The 24956-nt window shown below is 46.6% G+C and overlaps 1 protein-coding gene across 3 annotated transcripts in view; it reads left to right on the forward strand.

Annotated features, from left to right (window-relative positions):
• Positions 1-24956, forward strand: part of LOC126052149 (collagen alpha-1(XXVII) chain-like) — a 213607-nt gene that overhangs the window by 138833 nt on the left and 49818 nt on the right. For all 3 annotated transcript variants that reach the window (XM_049832394.1, XM_049832392.1, XM_049832395.1), the window contains 7 exons: positions 373-417; positions 1776-1829; positions 3259-3303; positions 10662-10715; positions 13616-13669; positions 14499-14552; positions 17854-17907. In XM_049832394.1, the coding sequence (XP_049688351.1) occupies positions 373-417; positions 1776-1829; positions 3259-3303; positions 10662-10715; positions 13616-13669; positions 14499-14552; positions 17854-17907 (360 nt within the window). The remainder of the gene's footprint in view (positions 1-372; positions 418-1775; positions 1830-3258; positions 3304-10661; positions 10716-13615; positions 13670-14498; positions 14553-17853; positions 17908-24956) is intronic.

Here is a 24956-nt window from a genome sequence, read left to right on the forward strand (position 1 = left end):
CAGCATTCGTATCCCTGCCAAATCAAATGAAGCAGAGTCATGTGAGCATGTCCAGGGTACCCTATGGGCTAAGTCCAGCCCATGATAGGCCCAATCAACTGGTGTTGACTTTGGTCAAATTTTGGATTGCCTTTGCTGGCAGGACTCGACTTTAGATTTTTTTTCCTGAGATGGGGAAGGGAGATGAGAAACCTCAGAGATGCTGGGCTGCCTGCTCTAGGATTCAGAAGGACTTTGTTGTTAAAATGTGACAGCTGAGCACACAGCCTGTGTTTAACTGCTGCTCATACTGCAGGCCTTTCATTCTTGCTGCATGGTGAGTCCAGATTTTGTCACTACTTTGCCTTTTATTTTCATTTCTTTTCACCTCAGGGAGATGAAGGACCCTTAGGACCACCAGGAGTCCCTGGTCCAGAGGTAGGTTTCAGTAGTTTACTCAGTATCAGCTCTGTTGACCTTGCAATGGGATTATAGTTAACATAAGGCTTCAAAACTCCTGGTTTGGGGAGAGATCTGCTCTTCTAAGAAATATTGACTTATCCAGGGCTTGGTCGAACTGCTTGATCCAGGATGGCTGAAAGTCAAGGAAGTGTCTTGTACAGGGTGTTGAGTGGGACTCTAATTTTATAACTTGCTTAAAGTCTCAGACCTTGAAAAACCCTCTAATGTTTGAATAGTTCATCCTCAAGATAAAGCATGTTGACTGGAAACCATCTCTGTAACCAGTCCTGATGTTTCTTCCTTGATTTATAGTATTTTTCAATGAGTAAAGTGAAAAGCAAGAAAAAAGACTGGACAGAGAGAGAGAGTCCTTTTTGACCTCTACACTGCTCTGAACACAGTGATGTATCACAGAAACATAGTTAGAAGAAACAAAAAGAATATTATCATATCTGTGAGCTTGCCAGCTCAGGATTTTGTAATGGTTATGTACATAATTGTCATCACAGGATAGTAAAATATCTTGAAAATTGGTAACTGTGCTGGGGCTTCGAGGTGGATCAGAAAATAGATGTTTTATTTTGCATTTCCTCCACTGTTCTGGCAGACACTTTTAGTCCTTTCTGGAAAACATAATAAATCCAGTTTCTCCAGTGCCTGGGACAGCACCATAAGTGTTCTTCTAGCCAAAGGGAAGGCTCAACATGAATCTTTTGCTCTGCAGGTTTATTTCTGCTTTTCTGAGCTGTAGCTGTGAATGTCAGCCTGGCTTCCCCCACTGTAGGGACAGTCCTACTCCCAAATCCTCTCTGGATGCCAGGGATGGAGCCCATAAGATGCTTACATGGCCAAGTCCCTGCCACCACTAGGAAAGTACCATCTTGTAAAGTAGCACCTTTGAATGCTCAGATTGCTGGTGTCCTTGCTGGCATTACTACAAGAAAACTGCTGGAAGTAGAATAAATCCAGCTGAACGTGGCACATAATAAACTAAAGGGCAGCAACAAAGCCCTCAGCTTGGTTAATTATAGTCCATGCATTATGTTTCTGATGTGATGTTTAAGTAACAGAATTGAGCTGGAGAATCAGAAATCAGCTGAACCTTGGAGTAGGTGTCTAGGTGTGTTCCCCATGGATCAAACCTGGTGTCACTCAAGACACAGTGCTTTCCTCTTGTGTTGCCTTGGCCTCAGTAAGGGCTGCTACATCTCTAGCACCCTGAATTGACAGGGAGCATGGCTTGTAAGCTGCACCATATAGATTCATAGATACACTGCTGTGATGAAGGGCAGCTGCAAGCTTTTTATCTTTATTGTTTTTTCCATCTATTTTAGGGTCGATCTGGTCGGAAGGGTTTTCCAGGAAGACCTGGTCCTGATGGTCTAAAGGTGAGGAAAGAATTTGTTCGTGATCAGGAAAGCAGTGGATGGAAGGGAGGAAAGGAAGAGGGAAATATCTTTTCTCAACTTTACCATGCTCCAAACCTAGGGTATTCATTCCAGAGAGAACAAGGGGAGCTGAGGATTTCTCTTTTTCTCTGAATGTTGGGGTCTCTGCTTCTGCTTGGTTTCTTCAGCAAAAAGAATGATGGTGCATTTTTTAAGCCATGTGCTTTATTATAAACAAGTGTGTGCCTCCTTTGATATAAACCAACTCCCCCCTCCATCATCTCATCTTATTTTCAATTGCTTCTCCATGTTTTTGTTCTAAAACAATGCACATCATTCCTATCTTTGCTGCCTAATTGGCAGCAGGAGCCATCCCAGGGCAGTCCGCTTCACAAACCCACACTCAAAAGGAAAGAGAAAACCCAACAAAAACAACCTCTTCAAACAGTAAATAGCAAAAATGTGGTCTGGCAGCACGTCCGGAGTATCTGCCTACTGAGAAAATACAGCTGCCATCACCCGGAGACAATACTGGTTAGCGGTGAGTCTGGCCTCTGGATGGCCTGTCCAGGGGCACTCCGCCGGCCTTTGGGTTCTGCCACAGCTGCCCTTATCCCTGGTGGATTTGAAATTCTCCTCCTCCTCCTCCTGCTTTTCTTTTCACCCCTCATTTTTCTCATTCTCTGAATTTCTCTCATCCTGCATTGTGATTTATCTCATGTAGGTTCTTTCTGTGGTATTCATGTGGATGCTTCGTGTGACAGTAATGTGCCTATGCCTGGGAATATTTGGGTTGTCTTTTATTCTTGTGACACTTCCACTAGCAGGTGAATTTTCTTGGATCCCTTCTTCTTTGTCATTCAGGAACTATACCTCCCCATGGTGTCTGCACTCTTGCTTTCCCTAGATGCTCCTCAAATCCTTTGGTTAGTCAGGGTCCTTTCCTACTCTCTTCCTGCTGATGACGTGTTTCTGCCTTCATCTGTCTGGTTTACTTAGTCTTTCAGATTGAAATGTTATGGGTCAGAAACACCCCCACTTCAGGAACATCCCTGATAAGAACTCATGCCTTATTAAACATGGGGATAAAGCAACCAGGACTAGGCTATGGCACAGGAAAGTAGACAGCTTATGTTTCAATGCCTGAGTTTGGTTTTGTGAAGGTTATTTTATGACAGCAGGACCAGCTGCTTTGGGGACATTTCACTCCAGAACAGCAAGTGTTTGCTCCATGTTTGCATCAGCTGTATTTCTTGCATTGGATTACCTTTCAAGTCATAGTTGCTTTTGTGAGACGTTGTTTCTTGCAGATTTTCCACGATTCACACACAGCAGCCCAAATCATGGGTGTACAAAGAGCCATATTGTACTGAGGTTCTGAGTGGGAACACCAAGTAACCTGTGTGCCTTGTCTGTCCTTGTCCTGCAGGGTGAGCCAGGAAACCGTGGCCGACCAGGGAAAGTTGGTGAGCAGGTACGCTCTTTATTTTCCTTGTCTGTTTGACCATCTCCTATGTACAATGTCTCCTAGATGACCAGACCGCAGGCAGAGGACAGTGGCCAGAGGCTTCTGGCCGCCTCAAACCTGTCACTAGTCCTGGTGCTCCAGCTGGGATGCTCTTAGTCTGACTGAAGCTCTTGGTGAACAGCACTGACAGTGACCTTGGTGTCTATTTTAAACTGGAGGTTTTTCTACAGGCAGAGTGCTCTGATAAAGTCACAGTTCAGGTGGCTGTGCTGTCAGTACTGGTAGCAGTACAGCACATACGGCCAACTGTGCTTCTCAAGGAGGCAAAGCCAAGGTCAGAAATTCCTCTTATCCGTAAAGGGACAATTTCCAGGCTTTGCCTATGTAGGTTTTAAGGGTAGGATCCTTGGCTTTGGGTATTGTGCTGCTTTGACTCCCACTGGATTTTTTGGGGCAGCAGAGGAGATAGCAGCTGAAGAAACCAGACCCTGGGGAAGAGAGGCACTGAGCTGCATTTCATTGTACCACAAGAGAGAACATTCTGCTGGGGTAGCAGGGGACATGCATCATCCCTGTAGGCTTCAGGGGAACCACAGGCATCAAGGAAAAAGAAACAATTGTTCCCATGTCTCTGTGATTGAAACCAACCAACTTGTCCACCACCAACCCTGAAATTGCAGCCACGGAGCCTCCAACATGTTCTGCGCCTTCCTACAAGACCACACCAAGCTGGCAGCAGCAGCTGGCCCTGGCAAAGAGCGTGTTGCTTCTCAGTACAGTTGTCCTTCACAGCACTTTCCCTGCTGGATGGTCAACAAGTTTGGTTCAGTTTATCTTGTCAGCCTCTCTGGCTCTTTGTTCCCCCGTCTGCAACAGCTGGGGGTCACTTCTTCCATGGGTTTCTAGCCAAGCAAGTCCAAAAACCAAGACAGTCCAAAAACCAAGACAGATCCTCTTCAGTACCAGCAATCTGATGAGTCTCAGTATCTATCAAGGATAGTTATTTCTATTTGGAAATTAGAGCCGTTTCTATATTATGGTTAATAATTTATTCCATGAAGAGCAACAAATGAAGCAGCAAAGTTGTTCCACACATCTGAGTTCTAGTTGCACTTTACCAGATCCTGCATGATCTCAGGCAACACCTTCCAGTGCCCTGTGCCTCAGTTTTCCGTTCTGTGGAAGGTGTGAGACAGCTCTGAACGGTGTTTAGCACAATGCTTCCTGTTCTTAGGTGGCACCTGTGGATGCTGTTGTATTACAGTTAAAAATGAATATTTAGAATTGCTTTGAGATCCTTAACAAGATGTTGTCTTTGAAGGACAAAGCATCATTAGGATTATTATTCTTTAACGTCCCTCAGGACTGACCTTGGATGAAAACTGTAGGCACTGTTCACCAAAAAGAAAACACAGCTGGCCTCCGCTGACACTGAAACCAGCACAGTGGTATGAAAGCTGCCTGTATTATTCTTAGTCAATTAGTCTTTGTCTAGAAATATCACCCAGAAAGAATTTCTATTTCCACACCAGTCAAGTCATTAGAACAAAAATGTCGCACCAGATTAGTGAGAATAACCTCCTTTCCCATCACACCTTTGCTGAACGACGCTGGAGTGTTGGGTTTTCATCCCTCCCTCCACCTAAGCTTCAGCATTTAGTGTTGGGGCTAGGCTGGTTTTTTCCAGAGCTCTGAGATACTGGGCTACCCAGGTCACCTGGCACTAAGAGATACCTTCACCTCACTCCTGTTATCTCTGGTGGAGGTCTTGATGTCTTCTATTCCATGGGCACAATAGGAGTGGTCAAACTTTTCAAACTCGCTGCTCTGCCCTCTATATGGGTTCCCTCTGAATGGAAACCCTCAGCATAACAGCATAAGAAAAGATCAGCCATCCATCTCATTGGAGCTCTCTTGCCTTTCCTAGGGACATCTGTTTAGACAAACATGGGAGTTTCTGTAAGGTTTCCAGTGACACTTGAGCTCTCATTGCAAACAGGAGGGTTTAAGCCACAGGGCAGTCCCTGATGTGTTGTTTTTCTGTTGCAAGGACACTGACTTGGGAAGTTCATTCATAAGATGCTTGTTGTCTTCATGTGCTGGAAGGACTCCAGCTGCTGGTCTCCCCTGTACCCTGGAAATGTGTGATTTAACCCTTCCTTGCCAGTAGATGGAGGCAGAAGAATATAAAGAAGAAAACAGGGCCTCTGGCCCAGGCCACCAGCTTTCCTGTTCCAGAGCTGGGAATACAGGGCAGGAGGATGTCACCGAAATGTCTATGTTGAAGGTCAGAAGTGGGAGAAGCAACACCGGGCAGCAGACAGGATAGCAAACTGGGGAAGGGTGCCGCAAGCCCATGGACCTCCCCCTGCTCTGCAGTAGAGACTGAAAATATCAATGAAGAGTTGTGCCAGCTGAAAGAGGCTACGGTTGACCTACGTCCTTAATGGGAATGAGGAGGTCCTGTCGTAGTAGGAGCAGCTTTTTGAATCCCTCCTCCTGTACAAGAAGTGACAGCCCCGCTCACTCGCATGGCAATGTTAGGATCAGCCATGTACCAATTGCACCATGCTGGGAAGGGCAGTCACTCCACTGCCCCTTGCAGGTATCTCTTCCTTCAAGGGAGAATCATGTTGTCCTAATATCAGATGATATTCTAAAATAATTTGTCAAAGGAAACCAGTGCCATCGGTTATCTCCTTAATGTATTTTCCTTGTGGTGCTCTTACAAAGGAGGGATGTGCTGTAATATCAGTTTTGCAGGTGGGGTCTGACATGCAGAGATATGGATTGACTTGACCAAGGTCAAATGGGTTGCCGAGAACTGATCAGGGAATTGGACCAGTGTTTCCCACGTGTTAGAGCAGCACCTTTCCCAATGCATTTACCTTCCCCTCCAGAGCACCTTTCTGAGCTGTGGACCTCTCATTCAGGGATTTACAGGCACTGTAGTGTATGCAGCCTCTTTGATCTGACAAGGTGTTTTGTCAGTGTGTCTCCACCTTTCCTTCCCTCACTCCCCAGAGAACAGTGGGAACCCAGCGTAGCCCCAGGGTACAGCTGAGCCCGGTGCGCAGGGGGTTAAACCACATGGCTTTTCTTTGCGGGTCAGAGCGTCCTCCCTTAAACTGTGATATTTACTGTTTTACTTTCCCTTTCTTTCATCTGAATGGGAGGATTGTACATTTACTCCCTCCCGTCCTTTGTCCCTGGTTTGTTTTGTTTTGAGTTCTAGCGAACCAGTAAAACAGAAAGGCCATGATCGGTTCCTGCTGGGAGCGACTGGCGGTCCCGTCCCTGGGAGACCCTGCTCACGCTGGGCTCGCCTTTCGGTTGTTTCTCTCAAATGGGCTATGATTTATGCAAGGCTTCATTGCTGACTTGCTCTCTGTTGATGCAGCCAAGAGGGGGGGCTTAATTATGACAGGGCTGGACAATAAATGGGGAAAGCCAGACAGGAGTTAGGAATTACAACCCGCCAGTCCTCCCCCTTTCCTTCCCCCCCAAGCCCCCAGCAACTTTTTAACAATCTCCATCCCTTTTCCGCCATGCCCTTGGCTGGGGAATACAGCAGACTGAATCATGAGCGACATGCTGAACTCCCTGTCTAATATAAATGTTTTACATTCTTTCCTGTATACTGTGGGCCTTTATCCGGGCAGCCACCGCTGCTGGGACTTCACGTGCATCATTACACACACTGCCTGGAGTCGTGTTTGATGCAGGGCTTCTTTTCAACCCTGGGAACCTGGGAAAAATATGTTATGCTGCAGCCATTTTAGTGTAATGGCCACAATTCATGTCTGCTTTGATTTAATATTTGCCACCGGTGGCTTTTCTGGTTTTTAAAACCTAAATCTTGTGCTGCTTGTGTTCCCTTTAGTGTCTATTCCGTTTTGGCCAGGGAAGAATATCATTACCTAATCTTCCCCAGTTATTTCATATACTCTTAATAATTTACCAAGATTTATTTTGCCTAGACATATCTATCTCGATTTGTGTCTGCTTGCAGACGCAGCAATGTTAGCTAATTTAGCCCAGCGCAGACAGTATTGGCTGCAAACACTACAGAGCTACTGTGCTGGAAGCCTGGCCACGTCACAGGGTCCCTGCTCTGCCATCTCACTTTGGTCCCTTCTCTATCACGATCACGCCGTGGGATGCTCCTCTTGCTGGGTACACAGGGAGCAGTGACATCTTCCCTTGAGCAGAAACACCATGTACCAGTGCAGACAGAATTTTCCCCAGTTTTGGAGTGAAAACCAGGCCAGAAATTTTGGCTGTGCTCCCTTTCCATCATGACGTTTACTTGCGCAGCAGGTACGACGTTTGCCTCTACCCCGCTTGCGTTGGCAGCTCCAGCAGGTTTCTATACAAGCTGCAATAACAAATGGCATGTCTTTGACAGCAAGAGGGGTCTCAGGAGGGTGTTGGGTTTGTGGGCTGCTTGGCATGCTGCAATCGGTGCTCTGCAAACCATCTGTAGAGCACCACCAGGTTGACTGGGAAGCACAACTGGTATATCTTGCTTCATGACCCAGATTCCTTAGAGACTTTTTAGGGTGGGAGCTGATGCTGCTTGGACAGCGTATCAGAAAATTAGCCTTCAAGCCTGAGTTTGAATATGCAATGCCCCTCAGAAGTGTCTTTGAAACAGTCTTGTTCTGAATGGTAACACTATTTGCTGCAAGAGCAGAGATCTCTCTTCTTCTGCAGGGACTGACCTAAGTAACCTAGAAATATCTTAAAGGGAGCATCTTCCCAGGGAAAGAGTTTGTTCTGCAGTTTTTCTGATAAATTGGAAATTAAGGAACAGATTTATTCTTTCTTGCTTTATTATTGTGTTTTTGCCTAGCAATGCATTTCCTTGTTTCATCTTATTGTTTTGCCATTCTCCTCTGCCTTAACATTTGCCGCCTTTGTGGCCTTGGGCTACTGGAAAAATTCAGTAACTGGATATAGTTATCAGCTGTGTATCTGCACTTGTGTCTAATTGAAAGCGTAGTTGATTAGCAGCCTTCAGCAATGCCACCCAGTGGCAACCTTGCATATGCAGATATTGCAAATTTGCCTGCTCTCCCTTTTGTTCCTGCATTGGGCAATCTGCTGCTGAGTCCAGCACTGCTTTGCTCCCACATGTGTCTTGTCCGCGCAGCCTGGCTGCAATAGCACACTTGTGCACAGGACCTGCTTCAGCTTCAGGCACAGCATTCAGTGCTGATGTTAGAAGGGTTGGTGACATCAAGCCCCTGATGGGATAGTAGAGCTTTCCTGGTAGTAGCTGTCTTCCCATGGTTAATTGATATTTCCGTCACAGCACAGTGGTGTGCCAGTTCCCTGGGACATGATCTCTGGATGAATTTCTAACACAAGTGTCTAACTCTAGGCTCTGACATACCTGCTGAGCTCTTTGCTTTCTCTCATGAGTTTTTTCCAAACATTTTTCACCTGGATGTTGCTCCCATGCCAGAGTATGACAGGGGCCGCTTGGAGCAGAGAGTGTGTGGCTGCTCCCTGCAAGAGGCGAAGCCAGCTGAGCATCCGAGTGAGAGATGCTTTTGTTGACCCCATCAGCATGCCTCACTGAGGAGCTCCTGTCTCCAGTGATGTTCAAAGGATGGCATTTAATTGCACCATGCGAGGAATGTTAATGCATGAAGTCTCTCGGTGTTTGGAGTCATGGTCAGAAGCTGTTCCCTCTAAAAGTCATTGGAGAGTGACCCGCATTGTGTTTTCTGCCTCTGAACGGGTCTGCTGAGCCTCACACATATGGGAATAGCAATGAGGCTGGTTATTTTGTGCAACAGCTTTGTTGTGAGCGTAACTTCATGAAGGGGGGGGGTTGGTGCACAACCTGTGAGTAGGCTGCTCTGTCGGTGCTGGACGCTCCTCTGTAGCTGAGTGGTATCTCTGTACACTGTCAGTGCGCAGATGTAAACAGAACCACAGCGATGCGCAGACTGCAGAGAGCTCCTCTACCAACTGCACACGACAGGCGAGCTGGGAACGGAAAAAGCAATGAAGCAGGAGTACAGAGAGGAAACTTCTGCTGCTTTTCTTGCTGTTCCCCCAGAAAGGAGATAGCAGGGTGAAACGCTCTCCCTTTTCTGAGACCACACTGCAGAAGTTGCCTTGCTAGTGGAGCTTTTTTCCCCATCGTGTTTGTTCATGCTGAATGTTTTCTTGAGTGTGTCATTTGAAAACCTCCTTGAAGTTGAAGTGAAAAGGTGAGATGCATTTGCATAGAGGAACTTTCCAATTTATTCTGAAGATTCCAAATTATTCTAAAAAAGAGGAAGAGTAGGGTGATACCACTGGACAGTCCATCTCCTGTCTCTGACTTGCTCAGCAGCCACCTCCCAGTACCAATCAGACTGTTTCTTAAAATCAAGCAAGCTGAGGCATGGCTTCCTTTGACACCACCCATGCCAACTGTGGGCAGATTATGAAGTGTTTCAACAGGAGATGAATCTCTTTAGTTACAGAGTCATCAGAGGAACTAAATATAGATATCTCCCAATGACCCTTGCTGGGACTAGGGATGAGGCCAGGAGAATCATGCAGTGAGAGAGAGAGTGCCTACCATGGCAGAGAGGACAGTCCTTTGCATCTCTAGAGGCAGAAACCCGCTGAAGTTGGTAGGGAGGCTGCTGTATTTTAATCCTCAGGAATCTTAGCTTGAGATTGCATCTGTTTCCATCTTTCTAATTAAAAGCAGTTCTGTTTGTTTCTTTTTTTATCCCAAATGTTGTCAAATCCTGAGCTTAGACTGGGGTTTTTTTTTTCCCCCAAGATAGTTTCTGAGTAGTGTGATAGATCTCCTGCCTTGCTGGCCCCTCTGGCTGTGTCCTCAGACCTTTATTTCCTACTGACATCCCAACAGCATGATTGGGCAAAATTAATTTGCACAGGGGTTTGAGGCAGCTCAGATTAACCCAGAGGAAGTCTACCCTGTACAGCAGTTAAAATGATGGCAAGTCTCAGACTCTATGCAACCCAGGAGCTCCCGCTATCGATGCTCTTGGGGAAGCTGCGCTGACGTTTTGGGAAATGGTTGCAAAACAAAGCCACGCTATGGACTCAGCCTTTCTACGAAACATGCTTAACTCATCCCCTATACTGTGTGTTGTGGCTCTTGCAGATCCTAGTGCTGCCGTTCCAGCTGGCGCCTAAAGCAGAACCAGCTGTGGAGTTAGACATTCCCATGGCCGGGAGCAACTCTGTCCGCTCTGGTAGCCAGTAGGAATTACTGAGCAGTATACAAGGGATGCTGTGCTATTTCAACCAGCAAGGTGGACCAAAGTAACCGTTTATTTTCTCAGCAAATAAAAGTGAAAATTAATTGTGCTTTTCTCTTTCCTCAGGGTCTAATGGGTTTCATTGGTCCTGTAGGGGAGCCTGGAATAGTGGGAGAAAAGGTAAGATTGCTTGCAACGAATTGGTTGTTAGAACTTTTGCAGGATGAGGGAGAGTGGGGCGGGAGGAATATTGTGGAGATTTGTCATGTGAGTGCAACACCCAGCTGGGAATGTAGCACATCCAGGGTGTCTGAGCTAGTCTTGGGCCAGGCAAAAATCATCCACTTCACATTTAGGAATTAACATGCACTTGCCCTCTAAGGAGATGCTGTCAAATATTCTCTGAAAATTTAAGCTTTATTCATTCATAATCTGCTGGAAAACTTGTATTTGACAGACAGTTCTATTTCTTTCTGGGAATGAGGGGCCCATCAGCCCTGTGTTCCTGGTCAAGGGAGGAGTCCAAGGAGTTTAGGTTACAGACAGATTTGTGCAGAGATGTGCTCACAAGCCCATGCTGAGTTGCCAATGGGGTCGCACAGGACCAGGGCTGAGCCTGCATTGAACAGGAGGTCTCAGCAATATCTCAGGTGCAGAGAAGGTACAAGAGTGCAGCCACCTATCTGAGCAAAGTCTGGTCCAAATATTTCCCCTTTTATTTGATGAGGACCGTCCAGTCTGGCTGCCCCTGTGGTTGCATTGGGCACGCTACTAAGGGCTGGTGCCCTCTTGTGTACAGTACAGATACATGCTTCCTTCAGGAAGAAAACTGGCTTTATTTTCCATAAAAAATGTAAATGGACATTAATTTGTTTTCTATTAGAGTGTAAAATTTTATTCGGGGGTGGCTTCCAAAGACAAATCATCTGTGTCATTCATTGTATCTCAGTTGCAGACTGCTGGTTTTCATTGGTGGTTTAATTATTCACAGTCCAGCCATAAAGATAGTAAAGAGCATAAAATGATGCATTCCACACATCAGTTCTCTCTCTCACTTTTATTACTTCAAGCCCTGTCCTCTGGGTAATGATGTCAAGACTCTGTGACAGTTATACTGTGTTCATTGCAAATGCATTTTATTGCCTGGCTGCAGCAGCCTTTGGAAAGCCCGTTACACTAGATGGTCTCTGGTAGGGCAGTAGCAGAAGCAGGTTCAGTCCAAACTGTCAAGGCACACAAGAACTAAAAGGAATGATGTGATGTGGGCTGCATTTTGCAGAAGGAAGACAGAGGAATGAAGAGTCTGTGATGTGTCCAAGGTGGTTACATAGAAAATTGGTGCCTGAGTGAGCTGTCTCAATGGCAGCTGCAGCCCTGAATTAAATAAGGAATAAAGGGTTTGCCATGCAGGAGACATGCGAAGATCTTTATTGCCACTCCAGTAAATTCACATCTGGCCCTCTGACTTCCACGCCAGTGCCTTGACCACATGAACTATCCTCATCTTGCAGATTGACTCCATAACATGATGATGTTAATGTTGGTGTCAAGGCAAACCCGGGCTGTTCTTTGAAAATCTGCCCTAAGAGATCCTCAGCACAGCTGTGATTTCCATCAGACTTCTTCTCTACCAGGACAAACTTAGGGATGACAGAAATAACTATCATCAAATCAAAACCTCAATCAGGCCTCCAGTTGGCATAGCATCCTACAGCTTACTATGCTGTTGTGAGCTAAATGAAGTGGGAAATATGCTTTCATTAGACACAGCTGAGTCAGCAATCTCCATCCTGAGAGCTGCAAAACTTAAGACTGAAGCCAGTGGAATCCAAAGATTATCAAAGAGAACAATACAGTTAATACATACTTAATAAAATCCATGCATTCAGGGGGAAAACTATCCTTACATTGGTTTACAAGGGCCAACTGGTGACAACACAAACTCTGGGGTTTGTTTTTAATAAGCTGCTTAGAGCCTAGAAAATATTTCCCCTTACACTTTAGCTGTTGGAAGGTAGGTCAGATTTTGGGCGTAAACTACTTGGCAGCATCTGCTAACTCCTCCTTCCTCATCCCCCCAAGCACACAAACATAACACACCTAATTCCCGGTGCTTTACCAGGGCTGCGAGAGCGAGTACAGGCAGTCATGGTGGGAATTGCCACCGTCTCCAAAAAGGAGCAGTCGACATCCCGTCAGTAGAGCCATGCCTTCAACTCGCCCTTGCGTCAGCTCACGGAGGCTTACACCTTGTCTCCTGTTCTTGGCTGAGCTGTAGGGCCAAAGTACGTACTCAGGGGAAGTGAGATGTTCTGTATGTGGGGATAAGTAAGACTTTTGGAATAAGTGCGTTTTTTGGTACGTTAAGTTTTTAATGCCAAATGGTGGCTTGTTTTAGAAGGGATAATATCTTTAAGGGAGGGCCGTGGAGGCATCCAGCTCCGAACCCCTCATAAATGCAGGCCTCCAGATTATTGTTGTTTACACTGTGGTCTCAGTATGAGCCACAGGATAGGGATTCCCCCAAAATGCCTCCGGTCTCCTTCTGAAAGCACCAGCCCTCTATTCCAGGCAGCATCTCTGTTTTTTTTCCAACTTGATTCCCTGCTCTCAGCAGGGCCTCATGTCCACGGCTTTCAAATCCATGCCTCTAAAAACACCAGAACTCCTAGGGATTATGATACTGCAGAACAGAGAGGGATGTCATGCCTTGGGTGGGAGGGGCTGGAGATCTCCTGGGATCCAGTCCTAGCACTGTCCAGAGTTGAAGGTGGTCCTGAGTGCAATGCTTGTTTCTTGTTCCTTGGTGGTTTGATGGTAATAGTAAAGTCCCCTCTCTTGGGATACAGAGGATTAGCCAATTCTTGCTGTAATCCTTTAACTACTCTGATGAGATGGGTACTTGAAAGAGGGTGATGATTATTCTGTACTGGAAGCCTTTTGGGTAGAAATCTGATGGCATAGACTGCAATTTGTGGATGTCTTAGTTGTTTCATTGCTCTAGATCCCCATTGCTGCCAGTGCAGAGTGCTTGTTAGCAAAAGTCCTCACTCTTCCCCATGCACCTGTGTCTCTCCTAGGGCGACCGTGGCTCAGTGGGACCCCCAGGCCCTCCAGGAGTCAAGGGGTCGATGGTAAGGAGTAAGTCTGCATTCTCTCGCTCTTGCTGCTGCCTCTCTCTGTGTTCTTGTGAAGGGTGCAGCTTTTCATGGTCTTTTAGTTACATGCCAACAACCGCAAATTCTTCCTGTCTCTGCAGGGATGGGAACGGCCATTTGACTGACTGGATATTGAGGTATAACCTCTCCCCAGCAGTCGTGTTCAGCAATCTCCCCCTCAGAGAAACATTGGGTTTCAACACGTGTTCTGCAGCTCCATCAGCTGAGGACCTGTTGTGTCAAGTAGAGGTAGCTAGGAACTGCAAGCTACAGCACCTGAAGGATTGCCTGTTTCCAAGCATCCTGGCTACTGAACAATCGGGGTCCGGGAACAGGGATCTGTTGTTCACATCCCACCAAGCTGCCGATGCAGGTGGACGTGCAGGGCTGCTCGGGCAGCTCGCTCATGGTGTTTTGCTGTGCTATGTGCACTGGCATTTGGGGATCCTTGTTTAGGAGTTTAACAGAGGGGACGTCAGCAAGATCTTGTCTTGCTCTGACACTTACCTCCTGTCTATCATAGTGCAAGACCCAAAGACAGATTTTCATATTAATTCAGCCCATTCTCTCCTGGGCTGTTCAGGAAATCCAGCTGCTTATATTGCCAGCAAGGTTGGAGCTGAGCTTTTGACAGTCTGGCCTTCCACATCTGCCCCTGAGCAATTTTACCCTGACAAATAACAGACCTGCCTGACCTTGCAAGCAACCAGCAATGCCTTTTTTCCTGTCTTCCTACTTGGTGGAAGAAGGGCTGAGCAGATACTGGGAATTCACATCGGGTGTATTCTTCTTTCTTCCCTTTTAGGGGCACCCTGGCACACCAGGAGGAGTGGGTTTTCCTGGGATTCCTGGACCAACAGTAAGTAAAGGCTACCATCACCTTGTAATACCACACAGCAAAAATCAGCATCCCGTATCCTGGGCATTCATGGGCTGAGTCAAGCAACTGTGTCCCAGTTGATTTGAGTGTGATATGAACAAGAGATATGGGGAAAGGGATGGGGCATGGGAGGGAGCAACTTGGAAAGAGATGCTAAAAAAAAAGTGGTGCTTAATTCAAACTTTTGTAGCCCATTTACCTAATGGACGATCCAAAACTCACAATCCAGCCTCAATCTTTTAGCAGGACACAAGCTCACTAGCTCAAGGTGTTATTGCAAGGCCCTCTATTTCTGCTGGGAATTGTTGGCAATATGGCAATCACATCACGCGATACAGCAACTGTATCATGTGGTGACTACATCATGCAGTGACTGCACCATGCCTTTCCAGAGACCCTTACTGGAGTGAGCGGAGCAGCAGAACAGCTGCCCCCAGATGTACCCTCCGTCTGGATGGGCTCATCTGGTACATGTGCAGCTGTGGCTGGAGCGTGCAATTGGTGTGGAGGTACATTTTAGTGTGGCTCCAGTTTCCCACAGCCATTGTTTAGACAGAGCTTTGGCTCTCCCAGTAGCACAAATGCCATTCTGTCTTGTTTGCTGGAACCAAAAGAAAGGCAGCTCTGGGCAAGTACAGGGAATGGATTTTGCTCAGTGTGTGAATTCCCACAGTGGTGTTAATTGGGAGGAAGATCACAGTAGTGAAATGCCTGCGCAGTGCCAAAGGTTTGGCCTCCAGATCAGCGGCAGCTCTGCCCACTGTGGGGAGCTCGGGGATGCTCTGGGCCCACTGGCTGCAGCCTGCTGCTGCCTGGAGAGAGATTTCACACTTGCAAGTCAATGGACCTGAGGGAAAGAAAAGGTCTGAGGTCAAGCAGCACCTTGGGGTGACCCGTCCCTAGCTGAAGAGCAGCAACATGGCACTGGCCAGGCCCTTACAATAAAAGGAGCATAATGCTGCCTGTAGCCCCCAGCAACGAGTTGCTCTGTGGCCCCTCACAGCAGCACTTGCTGTTGCCAGAAGTCTAGGAGGCAGCTGGATATCTCAAGATGTCCCTTTTTCAGCAACTTTCCTAGCACGTTAGCTGCTGCATGACTTGGGGATAGCTGGAGCTTTAGGCAGGCCCCCTGTTTACTCCATGCCTGCGAGCACAGGAGAGGACAGGAGTGTGTCCTCTGCAGAGGCAGGTTCTGCACCGGCCCTGTGGTAAAGAGCTCCCAGTCCTGAAGCACTATCTAGTGCACCACTAACTAGTACCTCTAGTTGAGGCTGAGTTTTGTCTTACTTCACTGAGGCATGACGACAACAGCATGATTTGAAGCAGCAGGTCTGACTGGAGATGCCGAAACCTCTCTGCAGAGCTCTGGGAGCTGAGACTGTCCTCAGGTCCTTCCGCTTCCTTTAGTTCCCTGTTCTCCTGCAGGCAAAGATAAGTTCATCCAAGCAAAACGTTTCCTCCAAGACTGCATTTTAAAAAGTCATAATTCAATAAGTCAAACTTCCCACAAAGCCAGTAAATCAAATAATCCCCCAATATCAAATCCCCTCTCATTAACTCCAGCTGTTTCTGCCTGTTTCTCCACCAAATATTCATTATTTCCTTTTTAAGCCAGACCTGAGGCATGCTGTTGTTGTTTGTCCTAAACCGTTAAAATCTTTGAGATTAAGCTATCCAGTGAGCCTTATCCAGCTATCCAGTGAGCCTTAGCAGCTCTGATGGCTGATTAATTCAATAGAGGGTGACTGGGAATGGGAAGCAAAGGTATAGTCAATGGTAGGAAACTCTGCCCTTAATTTCCGCTCACTGAAGCTTGTGAACTCCTTTTCCCTCTTCTTGCTCAGCCTCATGGTACATCTTTTGTGTTAATACACAGTTTTGAAAACAATGTGTACACATAGGTATATTAAAGGTCACTGATCTTCTCTTAAGCAGTTCCTTGAAATTCGCAGCATGGTATCTAGTTGTTCCCTCAACATTTTACCATCACAACAAATGTTTCTGTACTTGTATTTTCATAAGCTATTTGGGGTAGGCTGAGACTTCCAGGAGGATATTCCAAATACCAACAAAGAATTTCATTTCAGTATGTGTTTATCATAAAAATCTCTATAAAACAGGCATCTGACACATCTATTACTTGTCTGTGCCAGTCGCTACTGACCTCACTAGCAAAACTGAGATTTACTGTGATTACAAATATAGTTACAGTCCACTGATTATTCCATCTTGAGTGAGAACAGCTAAGCACTTGTATTCACTTGTATTCTGAACTTACATGCCATGCAGAAAGATACCTCCATTCCAAAAGTAAAATCTTTATTAGTGGCAGTGGTACAAGCAGTAGGAAGATCACAGTCCAGTTTTGTTCTGATCCTTGGTGGAGTTTGGAGGGTTGACAGTTGGTAAAAGCTATTAATATATAAATAGCAAAACTTGATGTGGAACGTTTGAGAGAGTAAGAATGGAATGTGTCATTCTGAGGTTTTCTTTTCTGACAGCAGAAGGCACTAACTTTACATATGGTTTTTTAAAGTTGTAATACAGAAATAAGTCCTGTTAATTGAACATATCCTTTAATTTTTGAAACTGATAAATATTCTAACAGAAAAAAAAGCTGTTTATTTTTCTTCGGCATTTTCTGTATGTACATTAATGAATCAAGTGCATACAAATACAAGTTAAAAGAAAACCTGAAACCTTTCTGTAAGTGTAAGAAGAACAGGATCATCAGCAACAGCAACAGTCCAAATGAAATTAGCATCTTTCTGCCAGTATGAATATTTATGCAGCACTAACAGGGCAACAATTACTTGAAGATAAAATCAGTATTTGTCTGAAAAGGTCAAACTTGGATACCTAAGATGAGGTATCTGATTTTGTATTTGGACACCTGAAAAACAGATCCTGGTTATTATTATTTTTATACAGATACTGAGCAACAGCCGCTTTTAATAGCTTCGGAGGGAATTCTGGATGTTCGACTTCTCTTCAAATCACACCACTTAGACAACAAGTTGCAGATACTTAAGCATACTCAGCCAGGGTCCTTGGCCTAAATGTTCATAATCCAAAGACAATAAGTGAGTTAAAAAAAAAGACCATTTATAGACAAGTAAAAATGGTAATGTCTTTGGCAACAGTTTAATGAACCAACCTACTGGTCGACGGTCTGTGTCTGAGACCCCTGCAGATCATGTAGGGATGTGGGGTTTTACCAACAGCTGCTGCCTTCCTCCTCCTCCTCCATCTTCATTTTGTCTCCCTTTTCCCCTTCCAGGGTCCAGCAGGAGTCCGCGGTGCACCAGGGATAAGAGGGTTGAAAGGCCTCAGGGTAAGCAATTTCCATGAGCTTTTATCCCTCTCCTCTTTCAGCCATTGGAATAGTAATGCAGTGGATTAGCCTGGGGGTGTGAAGATGAGCAGCAGTTGGGGCAGCACCTCCACAGCCATGTTTCTGCTGTGTATAAAGACTGTGGTCATTGAAGCAAGTCTTACCAGGGCTGCGAATGCAAGTGACACGTATGGGTAGAGGGGTGTCCCAGTGTAGAGTTTGTCATGGAAGTGGCCCAGCTTGTCTTTTCCAACTACCTGCAGTGTCAATACAGGGTTTACAGACAGTTCTGATGAGGATGGTGAAGATTTAGTCATCTGAGGATGTATCTGAGCTGGGGAAAAGGGTGGAGGTGGAAGGCCAGAAAAGGTGCCTTTGCTGCCAAAGGACAGAGAACAGCTGAGATGTGAAGCACTGTGATTTAACCAGAGATAAAGCAGGAAATATTATGCTGTGAAATAGAATTAAGAGCCAAGGCAGGCAGAAAGAGAGCTGACAAGGAGCCGAAAATCCTACTCCTCCCGTGTCTTCCCTTTCAGTCTCACAGGATTAATATCTTCTGGCAGCATTCTCCAGGGCTGTGAGAAAGGTGTGTTTTGCATTGTCAGTAGATCAAATTATAAGCATGTACTGTGTCTTTCTATGGGTTTTTCCAGCCCACAATGCAAGGCCTTGATTTTATCTATACATATCTAAACAATACCACACTGTAAAGCATATGTGATCCTCACTCTGCCTGGAAAGAGCAGACACCCAGCCTAGGGCTGTGTAACGGTACTAACTAGCATCACTGACAGTGCTACAAGTAGACGTTATACTGGATAAATATTTCACAAGCACTCTGTGTCAGATCAGGTATGGTTCTTCCTGCTCTGTTTGGGTGACAGCCAACAGCAGAATGATCTCTAGACCTGCCAAAGCTGCTTGTTTTCCTGCCTGTGACATCCAACCCATGTCCCACTGAGCTCTTCAATCTTTCTTCTTCAACGGGACATTTATTGCAAGAGCATCCCTGCTTTGGGTTGTTTTTCTTTGTCCAGCTGCTTTACAAAGTCTTAATAGTGAGCGCACATGGGTTCTGCTGAAGTCCCCAACAACAACATATTTTGCATTTCTCTCTCCAAGGATCTTATGATGTCTGTTTCCATGTTTCATTTTCAAAGACATAGGCTGGAGTAAACTATACGTTTTACCCACCCCCAGTCTCTGCTTCTACTGCAACTCCTGCTTGGGGAATTCAGGACAGCCAAGGATTGCACGTGTTTCCTTATACCAGGGCTAATACTCTCTTCAAATAGCTGAGACCAGCAAAGGGAAATGGAATAACCAACTAGGCAGCTTTATAACCACAGAGTTCTGTACCCTGGAACTGCTTTAAGCTTAAAAACACAGCTAGAAGGACACCAGTATCATCCAAGACCAGCAGATGCATATCAGGGTTCAGCTTTTAACTTCTGGCTGGGAAAAACAGCTTCCTTGCCTCTGTTCTCCTTGGTGGGAAGGCCCATGAATCTCATTCTCCAGCTCCACTCTTGGAGGGTCCCCTGGGGAGCGAGGTTTCTCTGTGCTACATAGCAGCAATTAACTGAGCTGTCTGGGACATCCATGATCATGACAGATGAGAAACTGGAGGCATTCTTTCATGGGAGGCTTTGAATGGACAGCAGAAAACATCTCAAGTTAAAACTACAGCGCAGAGCTGAATGGGAAACACCTTCTGAATGAATCCAGGCTGCCAACTGCGTGGGCTCTTGGAGAGGTGGGTCTTCCAAGGGGATCAGACATTTCTGCCAGTGCCTTTAATGTGTGCAGTGACAGAGAAGGAGTCCCAGCGCTGCCTCCTCCCAGCCGCCAGCCGGGGATGCCAGCCGCATCCCCTGGCACTGAGCCTCTCCTTACGGCAGGCAGCCGCGTGCGACTGCAGTGTTTGGCTCTTGGGTTGTGCAAGATTCACGCACGTAAATCTTCTTCGGCTTCTTACATCTGCGTTGGCCTGAAGTCCTCAACCCACAAAGAAAGTACAGCTGACCAGGCCGTTTTCAGCTCCACTCATACTGTCAGGAATGACAAAGGGGATATTTATTATCACAGGAGGTAAAACCAAGAACAAAGTTAGATTCAGCTGCTAAGAAAGGAGGTTGGCTGGCACAGCAGGGACCTACCTTTGGGTGTAGCTAGATCCAGACAGAGGGTGCCAAACCCTCAGGAGAAATCCTGCAGGACAACAACTGCTGCCGGCACTGTCCATCCTCAAAATGACATACCACATGGTAGAGATGTTCAGCTTTATGGCCTTCCGTTGCATTTCCTCTCCAGATGTTGAGTCCGGCAGACCCTGTGCCAGTCCCTCCCCCTGGACATTCCTCCACTGAGGAAGCCCAGACTTCAAAGTGCACCCAAACCCTGAAAACCAGAAATGCAGCAGTGGCTCTATCCCAGCTGGCTGCAGAGCCCTGCGAAGAGTCACCTTGGGAAGTGCAGAATGTGGAGGTAGAACAGGAGGCAGTGCCTGGGGAAGAGGGTGCATTAAGGTCTTGATCTTGCCCTAAGGACACCGGTATCAGAGAGGGGTAAGCCTCTGCCAGCGGATGCTGAGCGTCTGGATCTGCTGCTGGTGTCCTGCACCGATCCTGCCCTCAACACGCACTGCTGGACTGTGGCATGGTGGAGATTTGGTGTGTTTGAGCACCACAGTGATATAATCCATACAGAATTTGTGAGACAGACGTTCTTTCAAAGATCCCCAACATAGAGAAGGAACTCAGGCTTTTCTCTGAAATCCTACAGATTTCAGTGAATATGATGTGGGAAAGTCAGTATTGTAAGGACCAGCAGATCTCCTGCATGGAGGATTTCTGGTTTGTATATCTCTCTCTCACGTTTTCCTTCTCTTCATACTCTCAGAAGATATTCCAGGCACATAGTATTCTTTGTTTGCTTAGTGTGTCCTGCTATTCCAGCTCTTGGTTTTCTCAGGATGGGGAAATGATCCCCCAACTGTAATTTCAGACATTACCCTCTGTCTATCCTACTTTACAAAAGGGACGTAATTCAATTCAGAGTGGAAACATGAATATAGCCTCCTCCAGATGTTTGTGGATTCCATGAGCCCTGTTTGTGGATACTTCATTAAAGTAATTTTGCTTTTGAAGGAAATGTAAATAGCAAATATGGTTTCAATTGTAAAAAACAATGGAGGCTCTTTGGGGTCTGTATTTATGTTGTGATAGCTTTTGTATTGTCAAGATATAAGTACAAATTTTTAAAAGAAATTTTTTAAAAAATTGTAACCTTCTTTTCAGTCATGACAGGGCTATTGTTCCTTCCCAAGTCTTTGTTTAGCCCATCAGACTGATACTGAACAATCTTCCGCAAATGTGGTTTCCCCTCTCCTCTTCCCTAAGGACAAGAAACTTGGACATGTGAGCCCAGGCTTATTTCCCTTCATCTGTACTCAGTGTAGCACTTAGACATGTGCTTAACAGTCAGCTAGTGACAGCTATGCACATGTTTAAACCTAATTATTTAACCAAATCAAGGTTTAAATTTGGAGGCGGCTGATTCAGCAAGTCCCTCACCCTATCTCACTTAAATTCAAAAGCACATTTCTGTTAATCAGCTCCTCACAGCAGGAAAAACGTGTGGTCTCCAGCATCCTCTACTGAGGATAGTGATACTAAAAAGCCCGGTATTGACTGAGAATCTCTGCAAAAGGTTAAATATCAACTGGAGCCATGACTTTGCAACTCAGATCACAAAGCTGCACCTGAAATCCTACTGTAAAGTGACTTTCCTTGCCCTGTTCTTCTGCCAAGGTGCCTGTCAATATTTCTGGCATTTTATCCTCTCACCAGAGGGGATGCTGGGTACTGGCTCAGGCGATTCAGAGGAGCTTTTCAAATCCCAAAGCATATTTCTCTTTTCCACTGTGCTATTCATTCATCAAGCTCCTGCATTAACTACTGCCCAGGTGAAGCCTGCAAAGACGAGTTAAGATGTGCACACCTGCACTCCCAGCACTCTGCCGCTCCATGTGGGAGGGGACCGTTTGCTCTCTGCCAAACAGACCCGATGCTTCGCAGCATCACTGACTGCAGGGATTTGTAAAGTGGTGGTATCGAAGCAAACCGGAAAATAGTTACTTTGTCCTGGCCTGGCTGAGTAGTTGTTCATGGAAGAAAAGCAGAGGTATATTGTTTTGCTCACAGAGAAATTTCTAGTTGGCTGAAAAAGCATTAGAACTGTTTGAGGAAAAGTTAGCTACAGATCTACGGCCAGCAATGTCTCCCTTCAGCTTCAGTCAAGGCATCTGCTTGCTTTTCATTTGGCCAGACTGCGATAGTGAAGTATCAATATTTGGATAAAGGGGTAAGGAAGAAGCTTTAGATTTCTGGAAAAGAGCTACTGACCGCTTGTTCGTGCTTCTGCTATTCAGAGGCTGGTTACTGTCTCTCTTTGAGCTCGGAGTATCTGTTTAAACAGAGGGAAATGCAGCACTGCTTTGTGGAAACACCTTGTTGAGCATTTAGCTTTGTTCTGCAGGAACGTTGTCTACTCTAGCAGCACGGTATATCTCTATTGCCTCACATGGACTAGCAATAGGCCTGAATTGCAAAGCCTGGAGCCGAATCCCCCTGCATTTGTGAGCTAAAGCTGTTCTTATCTAGCCAACATCGTAACACTCTGTTTAGTCTGGGATTGCTGATAGTGCTGCTCAGTATTGCACATCTCTATGGGAAATACTGTCTTGGCCTGTGTACCCACAGATCGTGTGGCACTGTGACCTACTTTGCTATTGTTGCTGGAGCCTACATTAAAAGTAACTCACGGTTAGAGGGGGCACAATGTGACTGCAGGTGAGACTTGCAAGGACTTAATGCTAGCTTTCTACTATATAGCTCTGTGGGGACCTATGCAGGGATTACAGTGAAAAATGTGCCCACATAAGATGTTGAAACTAGAGTTTAAGAAGTGCTGGGCTCTGCCCAGCCCTGAGTTTCTTGCTGCCTGCTGAGATCCAGGACCTCAGCACAAGTGTGACTTACTGCAGCTGGAATATCAGCATTCTGACACAGGGTTGCAGAGCTGCGATTTCCTGTGCGATACCAGTTTGGCTTCTCTTTCCTGACAACACAAACAAAAGGGGAAACTCATCTGTTTAGGTAGCAATGAGTGATGACACTTGGTCTTGTGGCTCACGGGCTGCAGTGGGACTGCCCACGCACGTCCCTGTGCTGTGACTCCCTGCGTGACCTTGAGTGAGCTGCTTTGAGATGGACATGGCAATGCCTTGGAGCCTCATATTCGTGTCCAACTGGCTTTGGTGATAGAGTTGAGCAGCTTCTCAAATGCTCCATCAGCCGTGAACCTGTATCTGTCTGTGCCGTGGCTGCCCACGTGCAAAGGAGCAGACAGATCTCGATTTAACCTTCCTTTTTTTCCTGTTTACATTGTAAAGCTACTTGAAGCTTGCACTGTTTGTACAGCCCTGGCCCGGTGGGACCTTTCCTGAGCTGTGTACTGCCATATAAATAGTAACGCAGACTAAAGAAAAGCTTCCTTCTCTGTTTCATGGGCTCCTAGAGATGCTGACACCAGTGATAAAGCCATGCCTTTCATTGCACCCTTCTTACCCCATTCTTAGGACAGGTCCATGCTGTACACACCCTTAGGATGACGTTCCCCAAGACGCCTCTCTACACACTTGGCCTGGTCTGTCTGCCCTGCCATGCTCAGGGTAGGCATGCCTGGCTGTGCAGTTAATTTTGAAGCAGTGGGGGTCCAAGGGGAGCCCAGGGATCTGTGCTCAGCCCTGCCTGCAAGGCCAAGCCGCCAGGTCTGCAGGGGGAAGGCACCACGCTGTGCCTTGCGGCATTTGGCATGGGATGCTCCCTGGAGAGCTGCCAGGACCTCACTCGCTCATCTCTAACAGGCGTTGTCAGTAAAAGAGAGTTTTAAAGATTTAACTAATTGACTAAATGTAGCCTTTCCTGTCAGGGCAAATTAGGGGAAGCCTTTATCCTGGGTTTCAGCCCAGGAGGCTGGAGAAGATGAAGCTTGCCACATGCATTTGCAAATACAGGGTCACTTTCTCCTTCTTTAGGTCAGATGCCGATGAGATGTGTTGTGATGGGATTAGGCAGGTGACTGCTGTGAAGTGAGATTGCCCTGGCAGATCCTGCAATGCTGGTGACAGGGCTCTGCTGGAAGAAACAAGGATACCGTAAACACTTCCCCAGCCAGCCGGCCAGCCCTGCCGGGTTGGACTGCTGAGAACCACAGCCATCACTGCCCTTGCTGCAGTGCTGAGTGAGGGCTGAGGGCACCCAACAGCCTCCACCCAGCCTAGAGCAGCCCAGCACTGGCAAAGGGGCAGGACAGGGCACGACAGGCTACAGAAGATGGGTCTGGAGGGGCCAGACGCATCCCACTTTCCTTCCCCGGCAGCATCTGTCCTGGAATGGAAACCTCTAACTTGGGTCATCGCTGTCATTTCCATGTCCCACTCGTCTCTGATCCCTGCTCCCTCCTTCTGTAATAAGAGGGCTGAGCTATTGAATCCTTCCCCTCTGCACACCCTTCCCCTTCTTCACAAGCAGGTCACCCCATCATCTCATATAATAAAGATGTAATTGCACAAAATAACTGAATGGCTGCTCAAAGAGGAAGGGAACACTTTGTTTTCCAGGGAGGATGAGAAGTTGGGTGGCAGGGTGCTTTCCTAGGATGCGAGTGCCACACACATGCCGATGCCTCCCTTCTCTTTGGGCAGCCCAGTACCCAGCCCAGGGCAGGTCTGTGTATTTTGCTGGGTTGCTGGGTGTCCTGGTCACCCAGGCAGCTCCCCAGATGCCTCCAAGCTCTGCTCTCCCACTACTCCAACTTAGTGCTGTCTGACTTGAGCTGTCAGTAGCCCTGCTTTTAAATGACCTTCTGTTTTATGTCACTGTGTTTTGAGGTTTATAGGGACGTGGATTTGGTTTTTACTGCTTTCTGATCCAGTGGCCAGCATGGGCTGGGACACTTGGGTTCTAGGGCTGGTGAGAGCT

This window comes from Accipiter gentilis, chromosome 29, assembly GCF_929443795.1.
Source record: "Accipiter gentilis chromosome 29, bAccGen1.1, whole genome shotgun sequence".
NCBI lineage: Eukaryota > Metazoa > Chordata > Aves > Accipitriformes > Accipitridae > Astur > Astur gentilis.